Here is a 19,805-nt window from a genome sequence, read left to right as displayed (position 1 = left end):
GCCTCAGTGTCCCCACCTATAAAGAGGATGATAATCGTCCTTGGAGAACTATTAAAGCAAACGTTCAATAAATGATTTTTAAAAAATAGAATCCCGAAGATCAGCTAGGTAGAAAAGCCAGGTTGTGGGATAAGCTCTTCCGTGCGGAGAGGAGGTGGGGGCGGGTGCCACCCAGCTGCGTACAGCGTGCAGCCGAACCTCAGAACGAGCTTAACCACCAGGCTTGTGGGTGGTGGGCGGTGGGCACTGACGTGGGAGGACCACACTGTTACCACGTCTGGCATTTGATTTTGTTTTAACCTTACATCTACATTATCTGTTTCACATTTTCAGAAAATAACTGATGCAGGTGGGGGAGCTGGGGTGGGGAAGAGGCATGGGGGGTGGGGGGGAGCAAGACAAGGGCACTTCAGGAGCAGGGGCCTGGTGGGAGGGGCCCCCCCCAGCCCTGGCTCTGGCCACAACCCCAGCCCATTGTGACCTCCCTGGCTGTGCCCAGGCCTTTGTGACAGGCACTCTTGAGGCAGACCTGTGAGCCATGACACCTAGAGGGCCCTCAATAAGAGGGTGGCAGGTCGGGCCAGGCTAGAGCCTGGACCTGGGGTTAGGAAGGGGTTACAGGGAGGAATGGAGGGGCCCAAAACCCTGGGCCCCTGTGGCCACTCCCACCTCCAGTGCCCCCAGCCTTCAGCTTCGAGCAGCCACGGAGGATGCCTGGATCCACCCTGCCAGGGCTTTGTAAGGTGGCCCTGCCTGGTGCCTCTCAGCTCCACTCACTCCATAGAGTCTGCCAGGCCTTTCCCACCTCCGGGGGCAGGGGGCGGGGGGCCCAGGGTCGGGGGTGAGGTACCTGGGAACTACATTGCAAGCGAAGGGGGCGAGATGCAGCGACAGAGACCGAGAGACCCAGCGGGGGCGAGACAAGGACAAGTGGAGGCAAGGCTGGGGTGGGGCTGGCCCCTGCACTCAGGACGAGAGCAAGGGACACCCAGGCAGGGGGGATCCCCCAGCTCAGGACCCAGACCCTGCCCATGCCCGCCCCTGCCGACGGGGTCAGGAACCCCAGCCTCGCCCCGGGCAGCCCCCTCCCCGCTCCAGAGTGTGCCCCTGGATCCTGCAGAGCAGTCCTTCCTCCAGCTGGAGCAGGAAAACCAGAATCTGGTGAGTGAAGAGCCCACAGAGGCTGTGGGGCCTGCCCAGGCCCAGAGCCCATCTGTGCAATGGACTTGCAGCTGTTTGCAGAGCTGAAACTTCGGCCCTAGCCCCTGCTGCCTGTCTCCTGCCCAAGAAGCAGCTATGACAAGCAGCCCCATCTCTCTGCCTCCCTCCCCCAACCCCTCAGAAAAGACAGAATCAGGATCTGCGGGAGCAGCTGGGGGCCCTCCTGGGGCCAGGGCAGCAGTTCCTGCCCTTGTGCACGGAGCACTCGAGCTGTACGGCCCTGGCCTGGGTAAGTGCATGGCAGACACCCAGCCACAGCAGGACAGAGGGCACCTGCCAGGAATGACCCTGTGACTCCAGCACAGCCCCACCCCCACTCCCAGGCAGTCCATGACCACAGATGCTGCCCACGGCCTTGGGGCTGACCCGAGGGCTCTTCCACAGCCCCCCGAGCAGGCCAATACTCGGCCCCTGGAGGACAGGGCGCCCTTGCAGCTACTGCGGCGGGAGCTGTGCCGGGGGGAGGAGTCCTTCGTGCAGCCCCTCCCCAGAATGAGCTACAGCAGATCCGACTGTCCTTTGAGAGGAAGAAGATGGCCATTACCGAGGTGCCCGGCTGGCTGGGGTGGGAGGGCCGCTGGGGGACCCACCTGGTGGGACACATCCGTGGGTCCTGCTCCTTGGAGCATGACCCAGCCTCTCCTCTCCCTCCAGGTGTGGGACGGCGTGGCCGAGGTACACATGGCCCTGAACAACCAGGCTACTGGGCTCCTGGTAGGTCCCCAGAGCCTGACACCCGAATCCCGAGGTGCCCGGCTGGCTGGGGTGGGAGGGCCGCTGGGGGACCCACCTGGTGGGACACATCCGTGGGTCCTGCTCCTTGGAGCATGACCCAGCCTCTCCTCTCCCTCCAGGTGTGGGACGGCGTGGCCGAGGTACACATGGCCCTGAACAACCAGGCTACTGGGCTCCTGGTAGGTCCCCAGAGCCTGACACCCGAGGCTGACAGGAGCAGGGAGTCGGCAGAGGGTGCGGGGTCAGAGGAGCATTGAGAAGCAGGGGCGTACGGCAGAGTAGTCAGGGTTAGAGGACCTGTTTTACCTCCTCTGCCCCCCAGAACCTCAAGAAGGACATCCGGGGAGTACTAGACCAGATGGAGGACATTCAGCTGGAGATTCTGGGGTGATGTGCAGGGTTAGGGGCCTGGGGGGCCTGGCTGAACTGGGAAAGGGGCAGTTGTCCCAGCCAGGATGGGGTGGATCAGACCCTGACCCTTCCCCAGTTCCACTGCACCAGACCAAGGGGGTGGTACAGGCTGGGGGTGGGGAGCATACATGGCCCTGACCGTGCAGCCCTCCCACCCCATCCAGGGAGCGCGCCCAGTGCCGCACCCAGGCCAGGAAGGAGCAGCAGATGACATGCATAGCGGTGAGTCCCCCATCCCACACCATTTCCCAGTCTGGCCTCAGCCTGGAGGCCCCCTCAGGGAGGGAACGTGGGCTTCAATAGAGGAGGCCCCAGGGCGGGAGCCCCAGCAAGAGCCAGGTGACCGGTTATCCCTGAGACATGGCTGCAGGTGCCTGTCCTGGGTGAGGGCGTGAGGGGTAAGAACTCACAGCACAGGGGACCCCCTTCCCAGGGGGGCAGACTCTGACCTGGCCCCTCCCCTGCAGAAGGCAAGGCCGCAGCTGGGATGTTCCGAGGGCGTCAAAGGCCAGCTCTGGTAGGTGGCTGCGTGAGTGCACGGGCAGAGCCCAGTCCCCTGGGTCCGTCCCCGAGGGCACCCCCGCCCCCTGACCGCCGCCGCCCGCAGGCTGCTGGCCCTGAGGCTGCTGCTGGGCGCCCTGCTGGCCTGCACCGCCGCCTACGTGTACGTGGTGGACCCCGCGCCCTTCGAGGGGCTGGTGCCTCCCCTGCTGAGCCGCGCCGCTGTCTGGAAGCTCCGGGCCCTGCTGGGCCCGTTCCTGCGCCTGGAGGTGGACGACTTCCTGCCCTTCTAGGCCGGAGGCCCAGCGGCCCCAGCGAGGAGGAGGCCAGGCGGCCGGCGCTGCCCCGGGTGCCCAGTGGCCGCGCCGGCCCCTGCCCACGGCACTGCCACGCACCGTCCCTGCCAGGAGCTGCGGAGAAGGGTGGAGGCGGGGTCTGTCCTGAGGGCTGGGCCTGCTGCTGGACATATAGTCGTGACACACACGGGCGTGCCGTGCGAGCTTGTTTCCATGGAAACGGGGCGGGGGGGGCGGGCAGGAGGTTTTGCTGCCTTCTGAGGCCAATCTCACACTGAGGCTTCCTCAGGGTGGTGTCCCTGCCTTAGCGCCCGTGCCCCACCCGCCTGCTGGGCGGCAGCCCCTCCACAGGAAGCCCCCAGCCCGCCCCAGGCCCCCAGGGAGGGCTCTGAGTGGAGGGTGTTGCAGGAGGGTCTCCACTGAGAGCCAGGACCGGGGGCCCTCTGGCCTCATCCCTGGGGCTGGGCGCCATCAGCAGGCCTAAGGATCAGGTTCCCAGCCCTGAATCGCCGACCCACTGACTTCATACCCCTTGCATAACCCTCTGCCCCTATCCGGCCGACCACCCCACCCTCCCCACACTTCACCCGGCCACCACCCCCCCACCTCCCACTCCTGTCCCCTCCCCAACCTAGGATCCCTGTCCAGTCCGGCCTCCTGGCACTGCCCCAAGGCTCGGAGGACAGGGGACCACGTTGGTGGACAGAGCTGTGGAGGTAAACACCAAAAATTTTATTTAGGGCATTAAATTGGGGTGGGGGAAATACCTTTTAGAACAATAGAGAATAGCTCTGTGGCTTGCTCATCCCCAAGTGGGAGAATTAGAGGCACCGCCCAGGCAGGAAAAGAGCTGGCCAGAGCCCTGCCCTGCCCCTGGGCGCGTCCAGGCCCTGGCTGGCTGGCAGGGACTGCAGGGCAATGGGCAGCGGGGCCCTCTGAGCTCCCCCAGGTACCACATCTCGGAGTGAAAGAGTGAAGACTGCCGGGAGGGGCTGGGTAGAGCAGTCAGCAGGAACACACTGGACTGGCAGGGTCTCCTCCCCGCCCTGGTAGGGCCCGGATGGCTCACCAGGCTGGCGGCTCCAAGAGGTTAAGGCATCTGTTCATGTGCTGGGTGTGGGGAGGAGGGAGTGCAGTGACCTGCAGGGGCAACCTGAGACCCCCACCCCAGCGCAACCCACAGAGGCCTGGGCTCCCTGGGGAGGAAGTGGCGTCTAAAGTGCTCGGTCAGGCGGGGAGGTCAGGGTGCTGGTCCCAGCAGCTCCAGGGCCCCTGCCTGGGGAGTGGGACCCCCTGCAGCAGGTGGGGACTTCCTGAGGTGGGTGGGCACAGGGTCACAAGCCCCCGGGGGGCTGGGAGTCAGTCAAGGTGCGGCTGGTGGAGAGAGAACCCCCAGCCCCCGGCCCAGGGTCTGTGGCTGCCTGGCTTCCTGGCCTGTCCTCTCGGGCCCCAGAGCTGCCTACTTGGTGTCCCGCTCAGGCCCCGAGAGACTGGGGAAAAGGCTGGAGGCGGCTGAGTGCAGGCGGCACATAGCCCCTCGGGGGAGTACCCCAGCGGCCGGGCTCCAGGGGGCCCGCAGCGGCGGGCGGTCCTCAGGGAGGCCAAGGTGACATAGGTGCAGGCCGGGGGGCACCCTGGGCTGGCCACGCCGGCCCCATCCACGGCTGCAGGTGCCGATCCGCCCCCTGGGGGCCGCAGCGTCCCGTGAGAGAGAAGCAGAAAGGTGGAGGTCAGCATGGGGCAGAGCTGCCCAGTGTAGGGTCCGAGGCCCGGCTAGCCTCCCACGTTGGGCCAGCCCCTGCCCCAGAACCCCCAGTCTTTGCCCTGGCTATCTCAGCCCTAAAGAGCCACGGATTCCCAATGCCCCCACCCCCCACATTTGGCAATGGGAGGTGGGGGGTAGGGGAGGCTCAGGTTGCCAAGAGGGTGAGTTCCAGTGAGTGTAGCCGCAGGATGCGGCAACGGCCCCCACGGGGCCCTCAGCCAACGGGTGGCTCCATTTGCACCCCCCACTCCATCTCCCCTAAAAGCTCTTGGGTTCCCAGGGGTTCCTGGGGTAGCCGCAATCCCAACCTTTCTCCAAATAACCTGTTACCGCCAGGGATGACGCCGACCCACGGGAACCTCGTGCTCGTCAGCCAAAGACCCACCGGCCAGCCCCCACCTCCCAAGCTTCCAACTCAGCTTAAGTCAGTGGAAACACCCACGAAGAATGCCCGTATCTCTGGCCAACACCTCTCCCAGAGCCTGACCCACTCTGCTCCCCGCCCCCGGAGCCCCCGCATTGCAGCAACAGCCCTAGCCTTGCTCAAGGAAAGGATCGAAATGACTCTTTTTCTTTTTTTAATAAAATTATAGATATATAGATGTAGATATAAAAACATAAAACAGACACAACGCAAGCGGACGCTGCCGTGTGCTTACTCTCGGGTCCCTGGCGCCAGGCGGAGCTCTGACCCCCTCCCCCATGTGCTTCCCACGAGGGCGCCGAGGCTCCTGCAGGGCCTGGACTTGGCATGCCTTGGGGTAGGGAATCTCCAGTTTGGCAGGGAGAGGACTCCTGGTCTCATGGGTGCCCCGTGGCAGTGTCCGGCCCATGCCTGCTCCTCTCTGCCCCCCAGTCGCCTCCCACAAGAGCATAAAGCAGAGGTTAAGGCTTCAACGAAAGCGAGTTTCCCGGCAGTGGGGGCAGCGGGGGCCCGAGCGTTAACACATAGGACGTGGCGTGGCAGCTCAGCGCACAGACACGGGGACGCACCCACCAGCTGGGTGAGACAGGACACATGGAGCCGGGACCCCACCCACAGCTGGCTGGCTGGCTGTCCGTCGTCCACCTGCCTGTCAGAACCCAGAGCAATCCCAGAGCTGGGTGCCTGTAGGCCGGGGCCGGGCTCCCCAAAGAAGAACTGGCCTGGCCAAGCTACAAGCTTCCAGCGGGTCCCTGAAAGGCAATGAGTTAGGAGCAGCCAGGTGGTGGGGCCTCGGTCCAGTACGGCCAGGGACCCAGGCCTCTCTGTCCATCTCTGGGCCACAGTGACCCGTCTGTGAGGGGGGTAGGTGGGGACCAGCCTGGGGACCACCTCAGGGGCACGGGTGCAGTGGGTGCAGATGCAGTCCACACCCCCTCGCCACCCCCGCCTGTGGGAGCAGGGGCACCGACACAGATCCTGCAGCCTGGTGGCCCTTGGCCCAGCCGCGCCCTGCTGAGCAGATGGGTGGATGGACAGGTGGAGGAAGAGGGACAGGCTTGTGGAGGCGTGGTCTCTTCCGCTGACATGTCCACACCAGGCCTGGGCCTCCTTGTCTCCCGGGGTAGAGAAGTCGGGAGAGGAGGGCAGCCGCTGGGGGTCCTGGTCCCCGGGGCTCCACGGCGGATGGATGGCAGTCAGTCCTCACACTGAGATCTCGTACGTGGTCCCACCCACGCCGGACACCCTCTTAACGAGCGTGTGCCGGGCAGGGCTGGCGGAGGGCCCTGGGGGGCCAGTGGCAGGCCCCAGGCGGGCCAGGCCCGGGGACTGCCCGTTAAGCTTACTTGGGGGGGTCTTCAGCTGAGGGTGGTCCCTGCATCAAAACAAGCACATACACGCACACACACAGTGAACGCAGGACCACGGCATGACAGAGGCCGGCAGAGGCAACAGGACAGATGACGCAGACGCAGACACAGACAAACCCCGGGGTGGCCCCTGCCTCTGAGCTCAAAAGGTCCCACCCAGAAAATGAGTGGGGGTGCACAGCCTGCCGAGGGAGGGCTATGTTGTCACAGGACAGACAGATGTCAGAACGGCCATCATCCCCCTCCCAGGTCCCTTGGTCCCTCCCACTGGCACAGGGAGGCCAGATGGACACTGGCCAAGCCCCCAGGCCCTGCACTGTCCTCACGCCCCAAGCTGGGGAGCCCAGTGGTGACTCTGTGGCTCCTTCCCTGCTCCCTCCTAGGAAAATGAGAGGCTGTCAACCTGCCCTCCAGCCTGCCCAGGACTGACCAATAGCATTTCTGACACCGCTGCCCAGACGCTCGTGAGGATGGGAGCACCTCCCTCCGGCTGCCATCCCACCTCCCTGTGCGGCTGCCGGCCACTGGGCCAGTTGCATCCACAGCAGGGGCCTCCTTGCTGACTGAGCCCATGCTCAAGACGGCAGAGGTGATGCCTTGACGATACCCACACCCCCACTCTGGGGCCCAGCACACCCCAGGTGCTCAGCTCATATACTTGGACCTGACCCTGTGAGCCAGCCAGTCCAGCATCCTATTACCCACCTGCTGGGGGCCTGGAACCAGCCTGCCCCTCTGGGCCTCAGTTTCCCCATATCTGAGCAAGAAAGCCCTTACTTCCTGGGGCTATGAGCACCCAGGGCAGCATGTTCTGCTGTGGGATGATGTCTCCCAGACACAGGCTCCAGGACCAACACTGTCCCCAGGGGAAGAAGCCCCAGGGTCCCCCCTACACTCGGTTGCACCAGCTGCAAGAGAATGTGCAGCCCTGGGCTCAAGGTGCAGATCCTCCTGCCCCGCTGTCCTCAGATGTGTCAGGGCATCTTTGGAGCCGGGCTACCCTCACACAGTCTGGCCAGGAGCCTCCAAGGAGGGTGAGGCCCACCCCCGTAGGCAGCCATTGGCTTCCCAGGCAACACCCGCATGCTCGGCCAAGAGGCCCCACAGGCAGCCGGACACCTGACCTGTGCTGGGAAGCCCCCTGCCCCCCAGGACCCACCTCTGCACGGCCAGCGAGGGTGGCGACTCCGGGAGGTCCGTGTGGATGAAGGCGACAGCTTTGGGGCCTGCATAGGAGGGTGAGCGGGGTGTGCTGGGTGGGGAGGGGGGACCCTGGCGCACTGGGGACCTGTGCGAGCCGCTGCCGGGCCGAGGCCCAGGGGCATTGTTGTTGGCCAGGTCGGCCTGCAGGGAGGAGGAGGAGGTCCGCGGTGCCCGGCTCACGGCGCTGGACAGCGAGGACAGCGAGGTCTGCAGCGCGGGGTTGCGGGCGCCACCGAAGCCGGGCCCCGCCACCAGGTCATCTCTGGAGCCGTAGCGCAGGGCAGGCCCGCGGGGGCCCTCAGACAGCACGCTGGCCTGCTGCAGGCTATAGGAGCTGGGCGCATCATAGACGCCCGAGTCACCGAAGAGCGAGTCGGCCTGAGAGCGCAGCAGCCGTTCCCGCTCCTCTCTGTCCTTGCGCTCCTGGATGGAGGCCATGATGGTCCTGGACAGGTTGTCGTAGCGCACAGGTGAGGGCTCCCGCGGCCGGGGGCCCAGCACCGGGCTGAAGCTACGGGGCGGGGGCCGTGGCGGGTCACCCACCGCCCCCGGGTGCAGGTAGGGCGAGCGGTAGCTGGCCACGCCGGCAGAGGGGTGGGCTGGGCACGTGTGACCACTGGGAGAGCCGGGGTTAAGCAGACTGTCATAGGACAGGCTGCCATTGCGGTTGGGCAGCGCGTGAGGGGCAAAGATGCTGCGGTGGGGCGTGGGGGGCCCGCCCTCAGAGCGCAGAGGCTGCAGGGCCACGTGGTCCCCACCCCTCCGGCTTGCTGCCTTGAGGCTCAGGGAGCGCAAGGCCCCCGAAAAGGTGTCAGCAGCACTGAGTGGCGGGGACGGTGGGTAGGCTGCGTGCAAGCCTCCCGATGTGTAGTCAGGGAGGTCCAAGCTGGGCTCTGATGCAAAGTCCAGGCTGTGGATGCTGTCCTCCCCCAGTGTCAGGGAGTCAGGGCCAGGGACCTGTGGGGAGAGAGGGCACACGTCTTCCACTGCCCGGCCACCAGGTGCTCTGTGCCCCCACAGAGGCTACAATCTTGGTGACATGTGTAACCGACAAGCTGTTCCTGGAAGCTCTCCACCCCCTAACCACCTCTTCCTTGCCCACCACAGAAGGAAGCGGGACAGGGCAGAACAGAGCACCCAGATGCTGCCTCCCCAGGGAAGGCTGGGCACACTTCTGCTGCTACTTCCCGCGGAAGAGGAGGGGGCCGTGGGGATAACCTCAGGAGCTGGACCTCAAGGACATGTAATAACCACACAGAGACCCAGAGCCCTCTTGTCGGCACCTCAGGGCTGAGGATTGCAGTCACGGCCCTGTAGGAGCAGAGCTGGCTGCTGCTACCCAGGGCAGGACCCTCAGAGCCCCCACGGGGCAGGACCTCCTGCGGAGGGGCCAGGGGCAGCCACAGCAACAGGGAGGAGGGGCCTCTCTGAGTCTCCGTGAACTGAGGCATGAGGGCACAGGCATGGGCTGGGGACAAGACTGCAGAGCCTCAAAACCCAGAGAGGGTACTGGTAGGGACAAATGTGGCCTCAGGGTACTTGGCTAGAATCCTTGTGGGATCCAGGACAATCCCAGGAAGATGAGGCAGGCAAGGGCACCTAAAGCCCCCCATTCCCAAGAAGAGCTGATCGACACCCCTCCTGGGGCAGGACCATGGCACGCTGGCCGAGAAGGCCCAGACTCCCTGCCCAGCCCAGAGGGTCCAGAGACACAGGGTCGAGCAGGGCATCAGGGCATCAGTCCTGAGGGGAGGCGACCGGTCCAGGCATACCGGCCCAGTCACAGGCTCGCCTCTCAGATGGCCGTGAAAGAGGGTGGGCAGCCTGGGAATGCTCAGCATTCTGGATCATTCCTCAGGCTGTCCAGGGTTGCCAACTGCTCCACAGTGATGGTAGAGTACTTACACAACTGAGAAAAAATAAATGAGCTTTCTTAAACAATCTCAAATTCTTCTGAAGCCTTCCCGTGGGCCTTACAGAGTGACTAATAGTGGAATTCCAGGCATCCTGGCACACACTGCTCCTGGGGGCAGCCGCCTACCAGGCCAGCGGGCAATGCCGGCCAAGGAGAAGGGGCCAGCCAGGACTGCCTGTGCCAGCCCTTCCTTCATGCCTAGCTGGGATGCCCAGAGGGTGAGGTCCTGCTGGCGCCCACAAGGCTCTCTATGACCCTAAGGCCCCAGGGACAGGGCTTCCTGGGGTGAGTCCTCTAAGAGTGGGACCTCTGGGGTGAAGCCTCTGGGGGCAGGGTCTCCAGGAGGGTTAAAGCAGGGCTTCCTGGGGTGGGGCCAGGCCTCCTCACCTGCTCACCAGGCCCACAGAAGGGCGTCTTGGGACCCGAGGGAAAGGCAGGCCGGAACTTGTACATGGCAGGTGTCAGGGGACTGGTCCTCTGCGCCGACAGGGCGCTCTCTGGGGAGATGGACCACGGTCAGGCTGGGGTCAGTCCACGTCCCTCCCTCTGTCTGGCCACCCCCACCTCACCAGCACTGCTCGGGCGTGGGGTCTGCAGGTCACCTCCGAATGTGCCGGCCTCCGCCTTGGGGGGCAGTGGCGGCCCCAGGTCCAGCGGCTTCTCATCCAGCCGGTCCAGACTGCCCTTGGACTGGGAGGGGGTGTGGTCAGTGGTGGGTAGGGGGTGGGCCAGGGGTGGGGCATAACTGGGGACTCCGCCCTGGGCCCTAGACCATTCTCCAGAATCTACCCAGTGTCTCCCCCTTCCATTTCTAGGCCCCCTCCAACATAGCTGCCTCCTGCCTTCAAGGGTCTGCCCTTTACCCCATCCCCTACCTGACCCCAGGGCCCCCACCTTGCTGCGGCCCAGGCCAGCCTTCAGCCCGTTGTCACTAAGCTTGACCTTGAGTGGGGCAGCTCGCTCCAGGAGCTCAGGCCGAAGGAAAGGCGGCTTCAGGCGAGCAGCCAGCGGCAGCCGGGGAGGCTCCACCACGTACCTGCACCAGGGGCAGAGGGGTCAATGGCCAGGGTGACCCGGCCTGAATACTCACCAAAGGCAAGCCTGGCCACACCTGCCAGAGGCAGAGGTCGACCAGGCTGAGGGTCCACACCTGCCCACCCCAAACCCGGCAGAGGCCCCTTGACTCCCCCTCCAGGCCTCACCGGGGTGCCAGAGGGCTGCACAGCACGTGCTCCACATTCCCATAGCAGCCTCGGGTGAAGGGGTTCACGCCCCCACGGAACTTCCCCGTCACCTGTGGACATGGGACCCCTCAGCCAGCCTGGCCACCCAAGGTCCAGGCCAAGGCGGACAGGGGGACAGGCAGGGACAACTGGGGTTCCTCAGAGGCAGAGTGGGCAGGGTCAGCCCATGGGTGCCCCCCACCCATTCACCCTGACAGTCCCTGCAGGAAGCTGTAGAATTTCTGGGCCCTGAGTTACCGGTGGCTGCAGTGTCCACAGGTGGGAGTGAGCAGGGCAGCCCCACACTCCACGCCCCACCCAGGGTCTCCAGGGCCAGATCCTCCTGCTACGGAAGCTGTGCAGGCCACCTCAGCTGACGGCTCCGGCAGCCTTTCCCTGACACCACCCCCACACGGTCCTGCCGTAGCCCGGGCCCTCTCGACCCATAGGGGACCCCTCATCCCCATCACTGCATGGGCCCTCCTAGGGTCAGCACCTGCTCATTGGTGGTACGCCCCCGAGTGACCAGCACCACGTGGAAGCCAGTGAGGCCGATGACAGGGATGAAGAAGAGGCCAGCCACACACATGACGGCCATGCTGGCCTGTTAAGGCCAATGGCCATAGGCAAAAACCCAGAGAAGGTGCCTGTGGACAAGCCACTCCCACTGCCACCCAACCAGCGATGGCCACCCGCACTCTGGGGACTCCCAGGCAGTCACCCCACCCCCTGAGCCTCAGTTTCCCCTGTGGAAAGTGCCCCCAGCCCACACTGTCTTTGTGGTCAAGCCAAGGATACGTGATGGTGGTGTGGGCAGCTCCCAGCCCCTCAGCGTGGTTCAGCACATAGACCAGGCCAAAGGCGACGACACCCACCATGTGTGCGCTGAGTGACAGCAGGAACAGGAAGAAGTATCGGTAATTGCGACGCCCAATGCAGTTGTTGACCCAGGGGCAGTGGTGGTCAAAGTCCTGGGCAGGAGCAGTGAGTCAGGGCACAAGGTGGGTGGGAGGGGAGGGACATGGGCATGGGGGCAGACAGGGTGGCGGGACGGTCACCTCTACGCAGTTGTCGCAGACGCTGCAGTGGGAGCAGCGAGGTGGGCGGTAGAAGTGGCAGGTTGCGCACCACTTCATACGGACCTGGATGCCCCGCACATCCACATTCTTGTACAGCGGGGCCCGGAAGTCGTCCTCCTTATCCTCGTCCTCATCCGCTGTGAGCCAGGGCCAGGGGAGGGTGGCAGGAAAGTGACTTCCCTGGCAGGAGAGTCCTTCCCGGATCTCTGCCAGCCCACCCACCAGGACCCACCCCGAAAGGCTCTCTCATGTCAGCCACTCACACTCTAGTGAAAGGGAGCAGATCACGTGCCCCAGCACAGGGCCCTACCTCGGGGGAAGACGCCAGGGTCCATGAAGGTGGCCATGCTGAAGTTGGCCAGGACAAAGAGGAAGATGATGCCATTGTAGACAGGAACAGCTGGGGACACAGCTCGAGTCAACCATGGGCACCTGCGTTGGACAGCAGGGCAGAGCTGGGTCTGGGGGTGCAGCAGACGGGTGGGGATGGGACGTGGGGACAGATGAATTAGGCGTGGCCACACGCAGGCAGGCTTGGCCATCGAAGGCCGCCATCAGCGCTCAGCATGACAGTCAGGGAGGCCACTGCTGCCACATCCCGCCGGGAGACCCCTGCACATCAGCCTGCTGCTTCTCTACTCAACCACTGGGGCTGGGCGTCTCGAGCACGGCCGCGGCTGCCTGCATGCCAACACCGACCCCAGCAACCCTCCGGGTGCCTATTAGGAACTGAACTCACAGTTGAAGAAACTGAAGCTCAGAGAGGCCTGTGGGCCTCCCAATTTTAAGAGGGGTGGTGGACTGGAGGCAGGAGTCCAGGATGAGAAACGAGCCCACTCTGCCGGTGTGCCATGACAGACAGAGGCCAGCCCCAGTCCTCACCCAGACCTGTCCCCAGCCCAGCGGGGCCCCTTTGCCAGGGAAAATCTGGGACATGGGGAGCTCCAATTCTCAGTCAGTAAATGCATGGTGTGTGGCACCCCTGTTTTTCCCTGAGGGGTGCAGTCTCAAGGTCTGGGCCACTGGGCACGTTGCATCCAGGCAGCCCCTTCTTTTTAGTTTGTCACCTTACTATCCACATGACAATGCAGAACACCTGGAGACTCTAGAAAAGCACGAGACCCCCCCTCAGCCACTCACCATCTCTCACTACACCCACGCCCATGGTTCCAAGGCTGCACCCCCTTCCCGGAAGCCTTTCCAGATTCCTGGCACCCCATAAGTATCCCACACCTCCCCAGTGGGTGCTCTGGCACAAACAGCAACCTCTCCAGCCCTCTTGGGACCTGACCAGAACCCTCTCTGCGGAGATCCGCAGGGCACATAACCTACGGCCCCCTGCCCCGACCCTGCAGCAGGTCCCTGGGTCCATCCACTTGGCTCCCACAAAGTTCCTCTGGCCTCAGGCTCCTGATCTCTCCCACGGCTCCTGGCTGCTTTGACAAGTGGGGGCACCTGAGGGGTTGTTCCCCTCCCCATACCCAGCCCGTCTGTGGAACTGGAGGACCAGAGGGAACCCCACAGGAGCCCTGACCAAGAGAGCAGGGTATCGTGGCCTCCAGCAGGGTGAGCAGTGCCCACGGCCCTGCCCACCACCGCAGCGCACGCCGACCGCACTGGTGCGCCCACGCCTGGCTTGGCCAGGAGCCAGCCCCGCCACCCCAGCAACCACCTCCATGGCAGCAGAACTTCGCTATTTTTAGTGGAAAGCGAGAGGCTATTTAAAGATTCCACTTCCCACGGCAGCAGGCTCCGCGGGCCAGGAGCCGCAAGTTACCCCTTCCTCTTCTCCGGGGCCTGCTGTGGAGGTGGACGCACTGCCTGAGGACACAGGTTCCCTCTGCAGGGAGGGCCTTCCTCCACCGCCCCCTGCCCAGGCAGCCCAGAGTGCCCACCAGTACACGCCTTCCACATCCCCCATCCCTGCGTGCTAAAGCGTGGCATACAGATAGTGCGCAATGTCTGTTGTGGTCTCTGATCCGATCCCGTTCAGCAAGGTGACAGTGGGCCCATGAGGCATGGTCTGCCTGGCAAGGCGGGGTGGGGAGCAGAAGCCAAAAGGCCAGTGGGGACGGGCTCTCCTGGCAAGTGGGAGCCGTCAGCTCAAGAGAACCAGGAGCCAGGGAGAAGTGGGGGACTGCGGGCCCCACTCAGGTGGTGCAAGCCAGCTCCCCATGGCACCTTCCGGGACGGACTGGCTATGGAATCTGTACAAAATGAAAATGTGGGCCTGGTGTTTAGAAGGGATCACGAAGTCCAAGACAATGACAGCAGAGCATTAAAGGCAAAGGCGGGCTCTTGTGCACCTGCGCCATCCGTGCCAGGGCGGCCAGCCTGCCCCAGGAAAGGAGGAAGCCCAGAGGTCCTGAGGTGCGCTGAGGCTGGCAGATGTGCACACACGGCGTGCAGTGGGTGGGCGCTGCTGGCAAGAGGACATGCGCGGGGTGGGGGGATGCTCAGAGCATCCATCCCTGCTGTCTAGGTTTTGCCGGTGGGTCCTGAGTCTGTCGCCCACCTGCCCTGTGCGGTGGACCACAAAATCCACCCCTCCAGCTTCAGGGAGGGCGTGCGTCTGTTTCCTTATTTTACAGACACGGAACAGGTATAGGACAGCTTGTCACATACCAAGACCACGGGGTGAGTCTGCGTCTGGGCTGGGATTCAAACTATTATGCAGGCAGGCAGGGATTGAACCCCACGGGCAGCCCCTAACACCCCCACTGACAGGAGTCTCCCCTGGCCCAGGTGGCCTGTACTGCTTTGTCCTCCCTGAGCCTCAATGACGGCCCCCACCAGGCTGCATGGGCTGGACAGCTGCCCTGAATGAGATGCCCAGGGCTGGGTGGGGGGGCAACACCGGCACAGTAACAGGGCCATGTTTGGGAAGGGCAACATCTGCATTGAGGTGGTGGGCACCTGGCCTCTGTCCACTATGGGCACCACCCCCCTGCACGCCTGGGCCACACATACCGGGGAGAGTGGGCTGGGGCCTTAACTGGTGTCAGGCAGGCTTGCGGATGTTGGGGGGGGCAGGTCTCTAACAAGGACCTGAGCCACTGGCCCCTCCACCCACTATCACCAGGCCCCCAGGCTTGACTCAGACCCAGGATCAGGCCCTCCCATGCATTCCTGCCCCCCTCATCCTCCTTCAGGGGGCCTTTATGCCCAGGCCATGCCAGAAGGAGGGTCCAAGCCTGGGTCATGCCTCATGAGGACCAGCTCCCTGGCCAGAGCCGGCAGGCACATGCACAGACACGTGTCCCCATGAGCATGCAGGGACACATGCACATACATGTGTAGTGCACACACAGATGCAAATATGCTCTAGGACACACACGTGTGAACACATACCTGGATATGCGTGCACACAGACACACGTGCATACACAACCACATTCAAAAGGCATATGTACATGAGCACACACCAACGTGTGCTGAAAAGCAAGGCACACGTGCATAAATGTTTGTGAGAACAGACCTGCCCGCTCGCGCACACGCTGGCGCACACAGGCACACACGGCCACACAGGCACACCTGCGTCCTCGTTCATGCACAAACACACTCATATGCACATACGAACACACACAGATGCAGACATGCCCTTCCTCAAACCAACCCCCTCTTCATGGTCTCTATGACCCCTATGGACCAGGTGAGCACGAGGACACGTGAGGACGTGCAAGCTCTGTGGGCAAGGCCTGGCGGGCTGTACTGCTCAGTTCACCTGGAGCCTGTCCCAGGCTCCAGGAGGGCCCCTCTGCCCACAGGGACAACACTCCATTCCCACCCAGAGGACGGCATGCTCCAGGCAAGGGTTGGCCACCCCTTGCTGGCTGCAGCCAGGCTGCGGGGACCAGGGTGGGCCTGGGTGGGAGGCGGCCCAGCTCTGAGGCTGGAAGCCCTCCTCTCTATCCAGCCCGCGCCTCCTGAGTGTTAGGGCCACACGCCACTGCCATGGACCCCACCCAGACTGAGGCCCCAAGTCCGCCTAGCCCAGCAGGGAGACACCACCCAGTGGGGGTGGGGGGTTCTGCAGGGCCAGTATGCACGCCACAGCTAAATGTGGAATGGAAAATTTTAACTCAGACGTTTTCATTTAAATCGGGTTCTTCATTAACACTGTTTGTGTTTAAGAGCGACGCTCACACATGGGGGCACCCGGGACCAGAGGGTCTGTGGCCACTCTGCCCTGGTCAGGCTAGGCAGGGCCTCAGTCCTCCTGCACCCATCCAATCCCTGCAGACACCTGAGCAGATGGGGAAACTGAGGCTCAGGCGGCCAAAGATACCCTAGGCCACAGGCAGTGAGGCCTGGCAGGGGGCTCACCCCAAGATTCCTTCTTTCCTGTGCGGCCCCCGCCAGGGGCTCTGTCCATCTGGGACTGCCCTTCCACTGTCCCATGCTGGGCCTTCTAGCCTGCCGGGGCCTCTGGGCATGGGGAGGGGTCAGGCCCATCCTGGGGACAGAATCCTCTGTGACATCCCAGAAGTCAGACCCCTGGCCCTGGACAGAAGGCCCAGCCTGGCCCCAGGTATTGATAATCCAAAAGCAGTCCTAGCTTTCTGATGTCTCCTGGTTCCCTGTCATTCTGCCAAAGTGCTCTGGGAGGAGGAAGGGGCTGAGGCGGAGACCTGGCCTGGGGGCTCTTGGAAACCCACTCAGCACCTGACCCAGCCTGGCACTGAGCCACAGTGTGAAGGGCTTCTGGGGCCCAAGGGGACACGACTATACCAGGAACCCAGGAAGGCTTCCTGGAAGAGAAGGGCCTGTGGGAACCTGCCCTTCAGGACGTTCCCCATTCTGCAAGGGAGATGTCCTGTCCTCTGGTGATCCTTCCCACACCACAGCCTCTCCTAGTAACACGTCACCCTCAGTGAGCTGGGCCGCGGGAGGGGTCCTTGGTCTTTATAGGCTCCTGCCTCCCCACCCTGCATGATGTCAGGAGCTGCTGCCTGCATGGACCTGCCCCAAAGGGGGCAACCCGTGTTTACTGAGTAGAGAGGAGGCCTGGGGCCATGCAGCATCCAGTGAAGTTCAAGGGATAAAGACAGAGAAGAGAGAACCCCGTGGGGGCCCCAAGGGCAGGGTAGAGAAGACACAGGAGTGGGCTGCTCCCTCCTCGCTACATGTCTAAGTCTGCAGCAGGCCTGGACCCAGAAAAAGGGTAAAAGTGTGGGTGCTCGGGTGACCAGAGGCCTATCCCAAGGAGGGGACCACTGGAACCCCTGCTTGCCTGGAATTCGGCACACTGAGAGTGGTGTTGGTAGGCATGGTTCACCCCATAGAACCCCTTTTCAGGAGCCCAGTTGCTTTGGAGGACCCCGGTGGAGCCAGGGTCAAGGTGGGCCGGGGTCCCCAGTGGCCTTTTGGCCCGGGGAATGAGGCCTCAGGGGCTCAGGGGAACCCTGTCCTAAGGGTGATCAAGGCTCCCTTGGCTAGCTGACTGCGCCTGGCCCCCAGCTGGTGCCCCTGCACCCCCATCTTCCTGCAGAGGCACATGCCACATTCTCTCAGGCAGAGAGGGTCACACACAAGACAGGACACAGGCAAAGGCCTGCAGTGCCCTGAGGGGACCCTGCCCCTCACTGGGCTGGTGTCCCTGAACCCAGAACCCCAGCTCTGAAAACTGAGGAGGGAAGACTTCGCAGGGTGCCGGAGCCTCAGTGCCCACATCTTGGGATGGTCAAGTTCATAGGACGGCCATGTAAGGGCCCTCTGAAATCACAGCAAGGGCTTATGACAAGCACGCTACAGCGGGGCTCAGGTGAGCCTAGGAGGAGAGGAGAGGGAGACAGGCAGGATCTCTGGAGTAGGGCTGATTTCAATTTCTTTAAAGATTTATTTCCCTGCATTTCATAAGTTCTTGAAAGAGAACATGTATTACTTTTAATGTCAGGGAGGAAAAACACTGAATCGCACTTCGGGAGTGAGACACCAGGATCAGCAAGGAGGCCCGGCTATCACGAAGCACACCTGAGGCTGGGTGTGGGGGACCCCAGGGCCAGGACCGGGCTAGGCCCCACCCCTCCAGAAGACCCTGAACTCGCTGCCCACCTGCCCCTCTCCTCTCTGCCCCACAGCCAGCAGCATCTGAGTAACAAGAACACGCCTGCTTGCCAAAGCCAGAAATAAGCCCGTCCACACAGGCCTTTTTTAAACACGCTCTTGGCAGCCTGTGGCACCCCCCCCCAGCCCCGGCGTCCAGGTAGGGAGCTCTTGCGCCTCCACGGGCACCCAATGCAGACTCGCCATCCTCACAGCTGCCACCCTCACTCTTGCTGAGGTGAATGGTGCCAGGCCGGCTCCTGTTCACCCCTGCTCCAGGCTCATTCACACTCATGGGCTGTCCTGACTCGGAACAGAGGCCCCACGGGCTGTGGCCATTTGTGACACCTCAGGTTCCCAGAAAGGCTTGGGCGGTGGTTGCTCCAGTCACCTGGGCTGTCTCAGCATGGGACTTGTGGAAGCGGATGGTCCCAGATCTGCATGGCTGAAACCTGGAACCCCCTCCCCTCCTTGCACCTGAAGGAGCCCTGGAGGGGTGCCCCACAGCCATGGTGTTGTCAGCAGGCTTACTCGTGAGCCAGCCTGTCTCAGGTGAAGAAGTTCTGCCTGCGAGGGCCCAGGGCCCTGCCTGCCCTCTGCCTCAAGGGTCCCAGTGCCCAACATGGCCAGTGTCCCTGGGTGTGGCCTGGCCTGGGCCCTCCAGCTGCGACCCCGAGCCTTCCTGAGAAGGTCAAGGGAGGGTGGAGGGCACTGCCAGGCCAGCATCAAGGGTGGCTTTGGGGCAGGCACGTGGCAGCCTGGCCAGGCCACACCTACGCGGGAACCACTTGGCTCTGGCCCTGGGCTGGACAGCCAGGAGGGGACCCAAGAGCCGCCCTCAGCTCCTTGCTGGAGGAGCTGGTGGCTCTCAGCAGCCCACATTCTCCCTCATGCAGCCTGTGGGAAGGGGAGGGCTGCAGCCACACCCTGGGCGGCCACTGCACACAGTCTCCTGTTTGGGCCCAGCAACTGACACCCAGGGCCTGGCACATTCCTGAGGTGCCCGCCAGGCACTAGTGTCCCCACACAGAGAACTCACCTGTCCCTGGTGGCCCCGTACAGTCACACTCACTGTTTCTGTCTCAGCCGAGGTGGGGGGCTCACATCACCCACAGCCCTGGTGCCAGCCCCGTCGTGCCCAGCCCTCCAGGCCCCTGGCCCCTACCCTGCCCCGCCCGCAGGCCTTGTCCCCCCAGGCCTGCCAAGCTGCATCCCCCGCTGTACTGGCCCCTGCCCCTTCTGGCCCGGCTGTGGCCGCCTGTGCCCCCCGGTGACGCGGGGGACTCACGTGAACACGAAGAACAGGGTGCTGGAACCGACCAGCAGCGCGGCTGCCGTGGCCACCGGGATGTACTTGGCGGGTTTGAGGCGCGTCCCGGGGCTGCGGGGCATCCTGGGCGCCGCGCCGCCGCATCCCTCCCCGGGGCCGGGCGGGCGGGGCCGGCCGGGGTCGGGCCGGGGTCGGGCGGGGCGGGCTGGACGCGGCGCAGGACCCGCGGCGGCGGCGGCGGCGGCGGAGGAAATCCCACCCCACGGGTAGCGGCGGCGGCGGCGCGCTGATGTCAGCGCTCCCCTTAAGGTGGACCGGGCGGCGGGGAGGTTGCGGGGGGGGGGGGGG

At 63.9% G+C, this 19,805-nt stretch overlaps 2 protein-coding genes across 6 annotated transcripts; one reads left to right on the top strand and one right to left on the bottom strand.

The window, feature by feature from the left end:
• The first annotated feature begins 419 nt into the window (after nucleotides 1-419).
• On the top strand, nucleotides 420-3,161 carry CCDC188 (coiled-coil domain containing 188). Its single transcript, XM_040620103.1, is given in 9 exon segments — nucleotides 420-1,161; nucleotides 1,343-1,450; nucleotides 1,606-1,701; nucleotides 1,704-1,769; nucleotides 1,876-1,935; nucleotides 2,279-2,343; nucleotides 2,532-2,589; nucleotides 2,835-2,884; nucleotides 2,975-3,161. Coding segments are annotated over 9 exon segments (1,224 nt in total). The 5' UTR covers nucleotides 420-627.
• Nucleotides 3,162-3,875: 714 nt separating this feature from the next.
• On the bottom strand, nucleotides 3,876-19,617 carry ZDHHC8 (zinc finger DHHC-type palmitoyltransferase 8). 5 transcript variants are annotated; one of them, XM_040619602.1, is made up of 12 exons: nucleotides 19,476-19,617; nucleotides 12,454-12,575; nucleotides 12,123-12,280; nucleotides 11,863-12,035; nucleotides 11,561-11,663; nucleotides 11,044-11,135; nucleotides 10,736-10,877; nucleotides 10,411-10,531; nucleotides 10,229-10,338; nucleotides 7,883-8,883; nucleotides 4,714-4,849; nucleotides 3,876-4,274 (listed from the first exon to the last, which is right to left on the bottom strand). In XM_040619602.1, the coding sequence occupies exons 1-12, from the start codon at nucleotides 19,577-19,579 to the stop codon at nucleotides 4,230-4,232; spliced, it is 2,307 nt and encodes a 768-aa protein (XP_040475536.1). In that variant the 5' UTR covers nucleotides 19,580-19,617; the 3' UTR covers nucleotides 3,876-4,229. The 5 variants fall into 5 exon arrangements, with proteins under 5 accessions (XP_040475536.1, XP_040475534.1, XP_040475535.1 ...); XM_040619600.1 differs by having other exon boundaries at nucleotides 3,876-4,849; XM_040619601.1 differs by having other exon boundaries at nucleotides 3,876-4,849; nucleotides 10,444-10,531.
• Between the last annotated feature and the right edge of the window lie 188 nt (nucleotides 19,618-19,805).

This window comes from Ursus maritimus, unplaced genomic scaffold, assembly GCF_017311325.1.
Source record: "Ursus maritimus isolate PB19 unplaced genomic scaffold, ASM1731132v1 scaffold_33, whole genome shotgun sequence".
NCBI classification, from domain to species: domain Eukaryota; kingdom Metazoa; phylum Chordata; class Mammalia; order Carnivora; family Ursidae; genus Ursus; species Ursus maritimus.
This window is presented reverse-complemented; position numbering and strand designations above follow the sequence as displayed.